This window comes from Lepeophtheirus salmonis, chromosome 6, assembly GCF_016086655.4.
Source record: "Lepeophtheirus salmonis chromosome 6, UVic_Lsal_1.4, whole genome shotgun sequence".
Taxonomy (NCBI): domain Eukaryota; kingdom Metazoa; phylum Arthropoda; class Copepoda; order Siphonostomatoida; family Caligidae; genus Lepeophtheirus; species Lepeophtheirus salmonis.
This window is the reverse complement of record NC_052136.2, coordinates 35,563,144-35,577,644: the sequence shown is the minus strand read 5'-3', so window position 1 is coordinate 35,577,644 and position 14,501 is coordinate 35,563,144. Positions and strand designations below refer to the sequence as shown.

The 14,501-nt window shown below is 30.1% G+C and overlaps 1 protein-coding gene and 1 long non-coding RNA gene across 2 annotated transcripts; one reads left to right on the top strand and one right to left on the bottom strand.

Moving 5' to 3' along the window:
• The first annotated feature begins 486 nt into the window (after nt 1-486).
• On the top strand, nt 487-1,015 carry LOC139905679 (uncharacterized). The gene is made up of 3 exons (XR_011780660.1): nt 487-627; nt 692-816; nt 879-1,015. It is a non-coding gene; the product is annotated as an uncharacterized lncRNA (long non-coding RNA).
• A 1,575-nt stretch (nt 1,016-2,590) lies between these two features.
• On the bottom strand, nt 2,591-14,219 carry LOC121120466 (sphingomyelin phosphodiesterase). Its single transcript, XM_040715343.2, is given in 10 exon segments — nt 2,591-2,843; nt 2,914-3,101; nt 3,376-3,559; nt 3,772-3,942; nt 4,942-5,136; nt 5,198-5,370; nt 6,534-6,761; nt 7,778-7,936; nt 12,835-13,014; nt 13,984-14,219. Coding segments are annotated over 10 exon segments (1,794 nt in total). The 5' UTR covers nt 14,179-14,219; the 3' UTR covers nt 2,591-2,722.
• Nucleotides 14,220-14,501: the final 282 nt, after the last annotated feature.

Sequence of the window (14,501 nt, the reverse complement as noted above, 5' to 3'; positions counted from 1 at the left end):
GTTATCATTCCCGCCTATATTATTCAATATTAATATAATATTAGATTATGATAGTCGATAGAGAACAGGATAAAATGCCTAAAATAACGTCGCCTTCTGTCTGGATTTCTGAAAATAGAGGCCCAAGAATTTGGAAATACTTACCGTCCGAGAAACAGATGGCTTGTCGGATTTGACGATATAAATGTGCTTTTAGTCCCCCGTCTAGAATTAAACGCCACTCATTATCCTCATCTCATATCAAGAGCATGGATATTCATCTAAAAAATCAAGTTAATGATGAATACATCAAGTCATACTTTAACCTTGATCTCACAAAGATGTTTATTGCATGTCATATACCCTTATCCATTGCTAATCATCCGATGTTCAAAAAATTTATGGAGAAATACACGGGTAAACCTATCCCTTCCCGAGGAACCATCATTAAATTAATGGAGGATGTTGGTAACGATGTCATCTCCAAAATCAAAGAAAAAGTCGAAGAGAAGGATATTTTTGTTGCTGTCGATGAGACAAAAGCATGTTTAGAGTCATCCACACCAAATTACGATCAAAGTTATCAGTAAAAAGTATAAAATATTTACTGATTTCGAAATGGAACTCTGAATTTTGTACTATCTAACAGTAAGTATTCATATTTTTAAATCTAATCATAAAATATGATTCTATTTTAACTAAAAATATAAAGAATTGTGATACACAACTCATAAAAGGCAAAAACAACTTCTTAAATGGTCACAACAACGGGGGTAGTAGCATTGAATGGTTTGCAACTAGTTTGTATGACACTAGTTTCTTCACTTAAAGACTTGGGTATGATCATTAGGCTTTCCAATATTACATAGTCAATAAATATTACTTTTTTGTCACTTAAGGATTAGCTATGGTTCATAAGCTCCAAGAAATGGTGTTCAGAAAACTCATAAAAAGGCAAAAACAACGGCTTAAATGGTCACAACAACAGGGGTAGTTGCATTGGGAGTAGCATTATGATTAGCAATTGTGTGTATCCTTCATGATAATAGTATGTTGTCATACAAGCCTAAATAACGGGGGGGGGAATCTTTTTGATACTCTTAATAAGTACATAATTAGCTTTTGCTATAAATCTTTACGATGTCATGTTAGAAAACCACATTAAGTCAAGAATGGTTGCCTGAATTGACTTATCCGTTATAAAGGAGTCTTATTTTTATATTTAAGATAAGTAATTAAGGTTTAAAATTTGACTGCATGGAGTAACTTTTCTTTTTTTTAGATAAACATGAAATAAATGAAAGTGGGATTCTAAAAGCTGTTCGTACTAAGATTGGAAGAAGATATGGATTTAAATCTACTATTATTTTATGATTTTGACATTTACTTTATTATTAATAATTATTAAGATCTCATCGGTAGAGATATATCTATCCTGTGCACAATTGTATATACAACTTGTACATGAGGAAAATTTGATTAAACTCCACGTCTAGCTTGTGTTTTGCAACCTAAAGTTATGACATATTGAACTGAATTCCGATGTTAGAACAAGAAAATATTATTCGGATCAATCTATTATTTCAATATTCTGTATTTATAATTTATTGTTATTATTAGTTATATGATTCTAATTCTTTAATTTTGTATATTTAACATAAAGGTATGATGGTTTATTCTTTAGTATGTAGATTATATTTAATTTAAGCCTTCTATTTTAAACTTGGAACTTCAAATATATTTCGAAATACGCTTACTTTGTCGTTTTATTAGTTATTTTTCTGAGAATATGGTTCATAATGAATTACAATTTCATGGAGTGTGACATTTTCAAATCTACTGTAACGAATAAAAACCGTCTAAGTCATTATACGTAGTATATCTTTATTAAACATTTTGCTGATAAATACTTTTGTTACACCCTCAAAAATCATAATAAAGCAGGCAACTGATAATTACTGATGGGATTATCAGTGAGAATCACATCAGTATTTTAAACAATGATACCATATGTCTTTCTCCCTCCGTCTCCTCGCACGCATTTTTCTCTACAATATTATCAACTATAGTTATGACTCAAAATGATTCTCGTTGAATGTGATATTCTTTTTATTTTAAATTTTTCAGCCAAAATTTTAATTTTACTAACAATAAATTAAGAATTATTCTCTCACAAATAAGATAGTTTATATACTTAATAAAAAATGGTAACACAACTTCTTGAGTATTAGGCCGTGTAAAGTATAATGCAGACTCTATTACTAAAGTCCTTCCTCCTGTATTTTCTAAGAATTTAACTCTTTTAGAAAAATGTGAATCCTATTTTTATTTTTATTGAAATACAAATTTCTTTCACTGGGCTTACAAAAAAGCGGGGAGACGCAATGAAAAAAAGAGGCAGTATCTCCGTAAAAACAACCCTCGTGCCACTTGACTGACACAAAATTTACATAGTATTTTGTTGTTTGCTGTCGACTTATGTACCTCTTTTCCCCTTATCAATGTTTTAAACGTTGATTGGTTGAATTCGAATGATCTCTTGTTCCTCTGAATAATTCCCAACAAATATAGAATAATGATTCCATCGTTGGAAAGAATTGACTAATTAGTAATTACCAACTAATTTATTAAACTTTTTTCTTAATTTTTTGGAAAACAGGTTACAGGATACAATAAAGGCAACGATGTGTTACCTTTATAAATTAGAAAATAAATAATTTGAAGAGTTTACATATTATTATATTTAAGAATTTAAATTAGAAGTTAGTTTATGACACATTTTTTCATCCGATGAAGACGTTGTAACGAGTCGACAAATGACATCCTTTCTTTTCATGGGTAAAGTTCCATTACTCACAACGTACCTTTTGATTATTAAATTGAACAATGATTAATTAGTTTGTAAATAATTACATTGGATATAAATAACGATACCTCAAATATTTATTGTAAAATTCATTATCCGAGGTCAAACGATGAACAAGTTTATCAAAATTCTTTGGACTCAACGACTCCATTTCTAAATCTTCTTTCGCACTATACAGCTTTGAAAAATAGAGACCATCATCGGCTTCGTTTGATTTTTTGAGATCCATGATATGAGTATCATAGTCTATGATTCTCTGAGTTCAATTTAAAATAATTAAAAAAATATAGTAAGCTAGAGTTTTAGTGTTGAATTCGAGTATAACTCCAACTTAAAAAAAAAAACTTAACTCAAACATATAATTTTCTTACAAATTACTCGCTCGAAATATTTTTGGGAAATTCGTTAAATTAAAACGATATTTGAACCATTCAAGTAATGATTAGTCAATTTTCAAGAACTCGAACAAAATTGAAAATTTTGACTCGAATACAGCACTAGTAAGTACCTAGATATTTGAATATACTTACAAATGTAGAGGAATTTGATCTCTCCATTGTAAAAATTCGATAAGAGGGATTAACATCAGTATATGTTGTTATACTCGGAGTAACAAATCCAACGTTAGTTGGACGCTCTTCCTGATCATAGAATACTACAAATTCATCCACATGTGTGTGTCCGTAAAATTGCGCAATAATAGTATTTGCGAATCTATTTTTAAAAAAATACACATATTTAATATGGACTTTATGCATATGACATGGTCAGAACTGGTCGGACAAAGTGGGATTTGTACTATTTTGTTAAAATTAGAGGGCCTATATAAAGTCATTTTATATTAGAGTAGGAAAAAACGAGAGATATCCGTTGGAAAAAACAAAAGAAAATCGATTACCAGTCCTGAACAAGGAACTTTTAATTACCTATTAACTATTTTTGAGTATTCTCTTCCCCACGTTCCGTAACACTCATCTGAACCAGGAGGCACATGACTCAGAATGTGTACTTTCTCGTTATTAGTTTCAGCTTTGAATAATTCTTTCATGAGCCAATTAAGCTGTCCTCCCAAATCCACATGATCATAATTTAACCAACTACAGTAATGAGTAAAAAAGGAAAAGAAATGAAAATAATTAATAAATGCTGAAAATCGGGATAAAAAAAGTAATAATTGTTATCCCTGAGATGTTTTTTTGTTCCACATATGCAACATAACCAAAAAAACGCTTTTTTATATACTATTCAACGAAAATGTGTGTAATTGCAACTTTTTTTACATCATAAATTACGCTGAGCAGGTAATTAGTAATTAGAAAACAAAATCCAAAAGTTACTTTTATGCTTGAAGATATATTTTTTAAGTAAAAGTAAAAAGTAGAGCATTTAAGTGTTAAATGAGCTCTTTGGATAAAAAATGAATAAAATATTCTCTAATCTTTCTAACTCATACAATATTTCATTAAAAAAATTCGTCATAAATTTTTTCTAAGTTGTACTTATATAAACAAAATTGACAACTATAACTAAAACACAAAAGTAATTTATCAATTATTCATCGAATCATTAGTATTCATAAACATTTGGCAGAGCGTGAGGAGAATGTTGGAGCAAGATTGGATAGTGGTCACTATCCTATAGCCTATAGTCGTCTGCAATTTTTATAATCGCCTATAAAGTGCAATTATCTCACTTTTTAAGAGTAAACTAATTTATATAAATGAATTTTAAAATGTAAAAACACAATTTTTAGACTTTTTCCATCTTAAACTATATTTTATGAGTGGTATGTATTTAAGCTTGTCAATAATTAGTTCATTTATCTATGACATAAAGGAGTGATTCTTAACAGACGCTCCACAAAAGTTATTAAAATAATGAGGAACTGTCTTTTCTATTTTAAAAAAGGTCTTTAAAAGATTTCCTGTTATACATTTTGAATCAGATATATAAGACAAGTATAATGAGTCTGTAAAATATCACAGACGCCGAGTTGCTTAGAACCTTTATAATCGCCTAAAAGGAACTTTCATCTAAGGATAACAACTGGACACCTTTCAAAACTAGTATACATCCATAATAATTAATTTTCTTACAAGTTTAAATTGAAACAGACGTTTGAGTTAATGGCAATAACTCGTAAGCCTGATTCAAGGAGCTCCGAGTAATGTCCAAATTTCTTGAATGTTATAAGGGATTCTTTTGTGAGCCATTCAGAAGTCAGGTTTGCAATACCATTGTAGAGCCATGATGGCTCAAATTGAGGATTTTGAAGGTTGTGTGGGGGAAAGCTTGAGGGGAAATGGAGATAATTAATTAATTATTCAAAGAGGAGGATAAAATAATACCTACCTATTTACTGGAAATGTTTCATGATTTCCAATTATTGGAAATATTCTTTGATTCGGAAAAACTTTTCTCATGGCCTCAAAAACTGTGTTACTGTAATCTAAATTAGCAGTTCTGGATTGCGCCCAAATGTCATGAGGCGTATTGTCCCCAGTGAATAAAATATACTCAAAGCCCTAAATATAGGTAATTAATTTATAATGTATTATTAGTGATGTACGTAAGATATCAGAAGGGGGGCCCTATAATAATGGTAGTCAACAAAATTTTCAATGATTGTTGCCCTTGGATTGAGTTGATGTATATCTTATAGTTTGAACCTCAAGAAACATGAAAAGGACTTTTATAATTTCGGAATCAGTGAAAATATCATGTAAGTACAAAAAAAAAAAAAAAAAAAAAAAAAAGACAAAAAATGGACTTTTTCTTTGAAAGTCTAATAATTTCATCATTTTTGACAACAATGACAAAATATATCATTGTAAGAGCAACTTAAAAAAAATTAATATTGTAAAAAGTTATTTAAGTTTTTTGCTATCAAGATTTACTATAATGTAAAACAGGTATGGGCAAATGGCGGCCTGAGGGCCGCACATGGTCCTCAAACTCAGTCAGTGCGGCCTGCACATGAAGTACCTAAAATCCAAAGAGAGAAATATCGATGATACATTGTTCCATTTGATGTTCATTGGGACCACAAAAATTGATATTGACATCCAATCCATTGTGAGCCAGCAGGCCAAACCACAGATCTCTCATTAGGTTGAATTAATGTTGCCATTATTGAATGTGAGCTATTTGGACTAAGCTTTTTTTTTTTTAAATTTTTTATCTGAAAGAGTTGAAATTAATTTTTGCACTTTTTTTAAGTCAATACTTTGTCTTGGTTGCTTATTAAGGACATGTAACAATACATTTATATGCACAAAATAGTTGTATGTTTTTGCAAAAAACATACAACTATTCAATACATATATTATGGGTTCTTATTGAGAATCATTTGTAGCGTCAGACTTGTGACCCTCCAATGATAGTGCTAAAAAATAGCCTTCTGTATCATGGATGTTGCCCATCCCTGATGTATAAAATGCTGCTCTCTTTAGGGCACAAAACCAGACTGTTTGGACTATTTAGGTTAATTTGATGTATTTTTAGGTGAAAGCAATTAGGAATACACTATCTCAATCCAAGGGCAAAAACTTGATGACTAGTTTAATTGAAATGTAATCAATTAAAAATTATATATGACCTTTTCTTATTCTTTTTTAAAAAGGGTAAAAAAAACTCCTATAGTTAAGTTTGAGTTTGAGAGCTTCCAACGGGCCTGTATGTACAATACCTCCGGATTCGACTCCTTAATATGCTGAAGCATCTTTTCAAATGTCCACAAAGGTAAATCTCAATTGTAATGTCCCCACTTTCCTGCTTCATTCTCTGGTTTTTTGGGTTTGTCATTCTCATTCCGACAACAAAGAGGATCTTTACATGCAGCATTTGATCCAACTTTATACTCGAGATCCAAATGAACATCCGTTATCTGAAGAATCTTGCTTGTCTTTTTGGGTAACTACAAGGCAAGTATTAGGTACATGAATCACTTTGACCGAGGTATACTCTACACATGGAACATGCTGTAATTCTCTTTTTATTTTCCTTTTTTACACCTACCACTGGCGATTTTTTTTCTATTTTTAAAATGGTGTTGAAATCAAAGCGAGAATTGAATTACACGATTTAATTCCCATTTTCCTTTCATAACTACATATTCTCCTATTAAAAATCACCCTAAAGTTGGGTTACAAAATCCATGTACATTGTACACGTAATTAGTTTTGTGTCCATCCTTATTTATTTGGTCAATCCCAGCCCAGTCTTAGAACGGGTCCTATTAGTCCTTCGGACTATCAATACTAGAACTGATTAAAATAAGAAGAAATATAGTTGAGTGACGTGCCCAAGGACCGAACTTTATAAGTTTTAGGACTGATATGCTGGACGGGGCTGCAGTCTTTAGTTCCTAGCTTAGAACTAACACAACACTGCACGTACAGGTGCGTCCACAGGATTAAATATATATACCTAGCTTGATTTATGGGTTGTCTGTTGGTTTATTTTAAATATTAGATTTTTTCGATACTAATTTCAAAAATCCACAGATATTTCCAAAAAGTTAAATTTTTGACTGCTACATAATTTGGCCGAATTTAGAAAGAAAATTATATATAAAATATTTTTTTTTTTTTTTTTTTTTTGGGGGGCTGCTACTGCGTGTATATACAATTTATTTCTAAAAACTTTGCATAGTATATTCTTCAAACCTCTCCCTTTCCAAATGACTAACATGACATTTTCTCTCTCCCAAAAAAGAAGCATTTTAAATCACATAACCTCTATATTTTGACAGTCTGAGTTGTTAGACTTGAAGATAATAATATGGAACGTTGTTATAAATAAATTGCGGGTTGTGCGTACACGCATAGTAGCTTCGGTTACCCACCACCAGTAGATGAAAGGGGGGAGAGAAAAGAGGGAATTTTCCATATATAAAGTATTCCATAATTTTTGTTAAAAAAAGTTACTCACTAAAAAGGATTCTGTAGTAAAAGTACTTGGCTGACTTGAGTTTAAATCAATATTCCAATCCGTGATAGTACTTATTTCTCCACACTTTGCTCCAAGAATAAAACTACACATTTTCTTACTTTCAAGTTTACCATTCTTAATCAGGAATTTTACTTCTGGCTGTAAAGAAATGGAGATTTTATTTTACCTGAAGGATTACAAATTATGAATTATATATGTCTAGTATTTCCTCTCTCATCAAAATTAGCAAATTGCGTCATCCTTGATTAATAATGAAGGGATTCAAAACATTATTGTTCAATAATTAATTAAAGTTACTACTTAAAATTATTATTAATATACTATAGGATATCTAGTGCTGGTTTTATTGGGGTATTGAGGGCCTATGCGCTAAGCCCCTAGCTTACTTGTAAAAATAGAGTCAGATTGAATTGTTTTTAATAAAATGATAATAATTGGGGTGACGCTCAGCTATAATCCAAGTGACTAAACTAAGAACACGTCATCAATAATCGTCCAAATATAGTTGGCCACACAACAATCTTCCGCTAAGGGCATCGAGTATACTTGAATATTTCTCTATGAAACCTCCATAAATTCATCCTTTTTGCTTAATTAAAAAGGTGAATTATGCAAAGGGAAGATAAAATTGCGTAAATTATGAGGAATAATGATAGAAAAGGATTCAGTGACCTCATCTATCGTTTCATAAAAAGTGACATCTTGTGGTAAAAAAAAAAGTTTCCAGATGGGAGTTAAAAAAAAGGATTTGGTTGAAATGGTTGGTTTTCTAATATAAATTTCTATAGAAATGCTTCTTCTTTTATTTTTTGAAGATTCAGTTTCCAAAAACAATTTCTTTAGAAAAACAAAATTTGAAATTAAATTCAAATTAAAGAAAGACAGAAAAGGAGGTCCTTGTAATAAAACGGACCTTGGGGATATAAAACATCCTTAAAGAAGGATATCATCTGAATGATTTCCAAGGTATTCGTAATAGAAAAGGATCGCTTCAATACAAGACATAGCAGATTAAAAAAGAAAACAATAACCCATAAAAGCTCAAGGATGGATATTTCAAAAAAAAAAAAAAAAATCCTTGCAACTGCGAAGTACTATTATTAATGGACTTAAATTTATTGGTATACGATATGATTCATTTAATTTCATTTTCAAGCTCAACAGGATTCTGATGTAGCTTTTATTGTTGAAATTCGGGTCAAGGTCGATTTTTTTCCCCGGTTCGGTTTTAAGTGATTTTTTCTAGATCCATTTGCACCAATATTACGTAGGTCGAAATTTATGGGTGTTCAAACCGTGAACCGATTTTGTCGGTCTAAATCTGTAGATGAATTTTTTTCTGTCTTAATCTGTGGACAGATTTTTGTACCCACTCCTGATTTGCATGTAGTACAAATATTTTGACATCACACAAAATGGCCGACATCATCAATGCAGACGTGACATCTTCTAAATTGCATTTGGATGCGATGGGTCAAAAGTTACAACTGTTCCAACACTTTCAAAAATAAGTTGGAGTTAGAAATGAAGAAAATTATTCTAATTTTCTCAATATTATTTGATGAATCCCTAACTAAACCTTTTTTAGGGGTTGACTTAAAAACTTTCAACGTATTATAGTTGATATATATATAGTCAGATTTATATAATAATCACCCATTAAGTTTATCAATCGAGAAATTTGCAAGACTTGTTCCAACTGCCCCCTCTGTAATGAGCGTTAAAATATTTCTAAATAATCATCACTGAGTTATTTTTTAATTTTGATCAAATGGCTATTCACTGATAACGAAGAAATCAATCATTCAAATATAATTTAAAGCAAAACACCGAAATTTAAATTTTGTGACTGTAGCTTTCTTTGATCACCGAGGGAAAAGGTGTTGTTGCAACTCTCCCTGGTCTCTCCCACATATGAAGTAGATGTTCCTTACATAACAACTTGAACGAATTGTTATATGCTATTGTTTTTGGGGAATTCATTCCATTTTCTTTAGTTTAGCTTAGAAGTAGTTTAGCCTTTAATTGAATATATTTTTATCAAGTTTTTTTTTAATATTTCAATTACATGAACCATAACTCTGAATCCATATTACACACATCATTTTGACCTGTGTATTATTTTGCTATACAAGTCTTGATACTCGGTTTGAGACCGATTTTTTACCCAGTTTTGTCTAAAGTGATTTTTGTAGTCCGATTTGCGCTGATATCGAGCTCCAGAGAGCAGTGTCCGATCGTAGACCGAAATGTAATCGTATTCAAATTATGTACTTATTTTTTATTTTAAAAACATTTTAAATGAAGAAAAGGGCATGAACAAATTAATATATATATATATCCGCAAATTGGGGTGACAGTCTATAGCTTGGGCTCACAACTTAAATAAATGCAAAAGGGTATTCCTTCCTAATTTTTAATTAAATTCACAGTTCCCCCTATGTGAGTATCATACCTAATTACTAATATTAAATAATATTAGTAATTAGAGGATTGTACTATTTTACCGCAAGGCGGCGCCACTCTCTGTTGCTTTGTTTACAAACTAATATAAGTAAACAACGCTCATGCCCTATTTACGTTATATTTATGGAAAGTAAAATGCATTGAATGACATCAACAAATAAAAGGATTTAAATCTTATTCTCTATCTCAAATCTATCCCTCTAATGACATATTTTATTATACGTTCATCATAAATCATAACTTAATATGTAATTACATCGTTATATCATCTTATTTTCATGGCAAAGACATTAAACTAATTATTAAAGTGGAAATGATGAGACATTTTTCTCAAATTATCCTACTTTTCTTGTCTATAATCGATTCCAAAATATAAAAAAATTGGTCAAGTCTATACATTGTTGCAAATAAGGATTTTTTCTAATTCGTCTTTTCTAAGAAAAAAAAATATCTCAAAGATTCGGCAAAAAGATGAACAGTCCAACAACCCCTTTTCCCTCAAAAAAAATCCTTCTAACGACCATGTTTGTGACGTCATTGAAAACACTTTATAGGCAAATCTTATTATATAGAGAGCTTTACTCTAGGATTAAATTGATTCAGTGATGTATTTTACTTAATTAACGTAATAAAACAATAATTTATTATATATATTGCATTTTTCTCATTATTGCATTAAAAAAAAGATTTGCTTGTTAAATAGTTATGAAATCAATTTTGAAGTATTTTCTTGAAATTAACTAAAAATCTGAAATTGATTATAATCCTAAGAGGACATAAATTGTATGTCAGTCGAAAGTTTTGATTATTTATTAAATGACTTGAAAAAAGTTTTCAAAAAACTCGAGAGCATTTTGACAAAATAAATGAAACTATAGTTTATACCACACTCTAGGAAAGACTCCCAAAAAGCTTTTTGAGCAAATTGTGCCCTTAAGGTATCAAAATGTGTATTTTAATAAAAATAAGTAAAACATTTTTTAGTTAAAAATATTTAGAGGTAGCACGCGGAACCTAAAGTTTCCATATTTTCTGACTTGACCCTCATATTTCTTTCTAAATCTCTACAGTACCTAGGGTTGAATTTTTGTAATAAGAAAACTACATTTTAAAATTAAAAAAGGAAAAACTGTTGTTGCGGGTGCTACTTCTTCTTTTTTGTTGATTAATATAATAGGTCTTTTGTGTTGGCTTCTCTCCCTTAATTCTCGGCTATCTTTGGTGTAAATTGATTTAAAAATGCAAAATATATGTATATGAATTTAAATGTAATTACAATAATTTCCCTGTACTAATGAAGGTTCTCCTCTTTATAAGAATAATACATTTTCTATATCCTAAAATCATATAACAGCCTGGTGATATTAATATTAACTTAAGGGTCTTAATTGAATAATTATATATTTCGCACTCCTGCCTTCTCCTCGCGCTCCTTTTTTTTATCACAAACATGTCCAATCTAATAATAAGTAACCATACAACACTTAATTAAGTATAAAAATGAAAAAAAATAAAATACATGTCGATCCAATTAAACGGAATTTACTGTACGTATCTACCCAATTTAAGATAAATCTCATACACTATCTTCTGTATATCTAAAAGTAAACTAGTAATCGGCACTCAGTAGAGCGCAATCCCCCCTAAAACCATTTCCCTTACAAATTAACAACAAAACGCATTAATTTGAGTGATATAATCTCAATTTGCTTTGTGTGACCTTGAGCTTTGACCCTTACCTCTCAAAATTTTATGGACTCTTACTGTTGAACTACATAACCTTCCTACAAAGTTTCACCAAAATAAATCTGTAACTCTTTCATTAATCCTGATGTCATACAAATGAAAAGAGACAAAAATGTCACCTCTGTTCATTTTTTTGGGGAGGTAATAAGAGCTTTCAATATGGCATGTCTGACTAGAGAATTTATTTAACATTTTTGGTGAGAATCTCATTAAAATAAGGTAAAAATATATTTATTTTTATTTTAAATAAAAAAACTTTATTTTTTCCAATGAACCCTTAAAATAGTAATCAAAAACAATTTTTGACCTCCATTTTTTTTTTTTTTAAATAAATGAACATGATTCTATATTAAATTAAGAATGAAAGAGTGAGTAATTATTAATTAGATAAATTTTCCTTTGTAGATATGAATAAGCCCGGTGAGGCTGTTTTAGGTCAAATTATATTTTACTGAAAAAGTCACCAATTTACAATAGCTGGGAAGATTTTAAGTAAATTTTGTTTTTCTCCTTATATAATTTGGAGCATTTTATGTCTTCAAAATTGGCAACAAATTTTGCTTAATGGGGCATGATCGTTGTTCAGGGGTGCCCTTTTTGAAATCATTGTTTATTAGTAGATTGAATATTTATTCATTTATTTTGACAACCAATGCATCTGCACCATCTTGCAAATATTAAATATTTTTTTTAGTTTGATCATTCCCAAATGATTAAACATTAAAGTCTACGAACAAGTTAGTGTATTTATGGTAGTTTAGCATGAAATTTGAGATTCACTAGTTTGAATATGTTAATAGATTGAATGTGTAAAAGGTTCTTACCGAAAAGACATCAATTGTTTGTTTACAAACTTTCTTTGAAAAAATGTTTAATAGAGCTAAAGCAGGACATAAAAGCTTCTTAATTCGTTTGGCTGTTTTATCAAAACCAATTTGCTTGACTGTTGTTAGAAAAAACTGAATCCCACCATTGCATCCAGAACAAAGAAGAGTATTTTGAGCCTAATAAACATATAACAACTGCATTTAAAAATAGCTTTAATTTAACCAGTGTTGTGTAGTAACACGCTAGCCAGTAATATATTACTCTAATAATATTACTTTGCTAGTAACTACTAGTACTACGGTATTAATTTTTGTTATACAAGTAATTAGTAATGTAACGAATTTACTTTTTAACTGAGTACTACGTAATTTCTTACATATATACTTCATTGAATCCTTAATTACTTAAGTTATAAAAAAATGTTATAATTCCATCAAAAGACGAGCAACAATAACTAATGTACTGTCACTTTGTTTGATATAACGTGAAAGTAAAAGAAAGGTTAAGACTATTTGTAAAATTACCAAAATATAAACTCTCATTGAACAAGCCAAAAATAATCAATGATTTAAAAAAATGTCCTTACAGAAAATGTAGTAGACATGAAGGTTAATAGAAATACAAGGTTAGACCATCATGGAATCGGGCTTCCTAGAAATGGACAAGACGGACAGTTTTTGACAAAACACGCTACTAATCATAGTCCCTGACGTCATTTTTGCTCAAATTTCAATTTGATGTATCGTACCCACTGCTGGGCAAAACAGATTTTGACAAAACATGCAACCAATGATATTCTATGACGTCACTATTAAAAGCGTGGTGGAAGTCAGACAATGCGTTATGATATAACATTGTATTTCTATTAAGCTTGGTAGACATTAGTTTTTGAAGGGTAGGACAGTATATTAATTTCAAAATATTCAGCTAATCATTGTTCAATGAAGTAACACCCCCGAATTAATAGTGGTATTTCTCATCTCTTAAGGGAATACAAAAAAAAAAAAAGTAAAAAAAAAAAATGTTATATCTCTTGATTCTAAGGAATAAACAATGTAACTAAATTACTTTAGCGCACGGAGTAATATGTAATAGTAACTTATTACTTAACTAAGTAATATTACATGGCAGTGAATTTAACATACCTGATTAAGCCGAACATTTCGTCCTCTGAAGTAGTCATGAGCAGCTGGAGCTAAATCTTTTAGAGTATTTGAAATTTCATATGGATTGTTGGAAGTGAGGCTCTTTATGATGGATGCCTCTAAGGATTTATCAAGGTGATTTGATGATGATAGCACACATGAAATAACGCTCAGTACTACAATTAGAGCTCTCATTGTGATTTACTTTCATCAATGATGTATTTAAGATAGATTGCGTCAAAAAAAAAAATAACCTTTTTATAATTTATTAGACTTATCTTAAGGAAATTTTATTTGTATCTCTTATCAATAAATCTAATATTGACCAAACAATACAAAGATTTACTAAATTATGATATTGATATTCAATTTCAATAACAAATTATAATCCGTCACCAAATCAGCCAAATTAATCTTTTTTCTTTCTTATCCCGAATTTAATAGCATTTTTCTAAACGTACTTTTGTGCTGATTTCAAATCTGATGTTTTTTTAATGGCGTAGAGTTTTCGAATAACA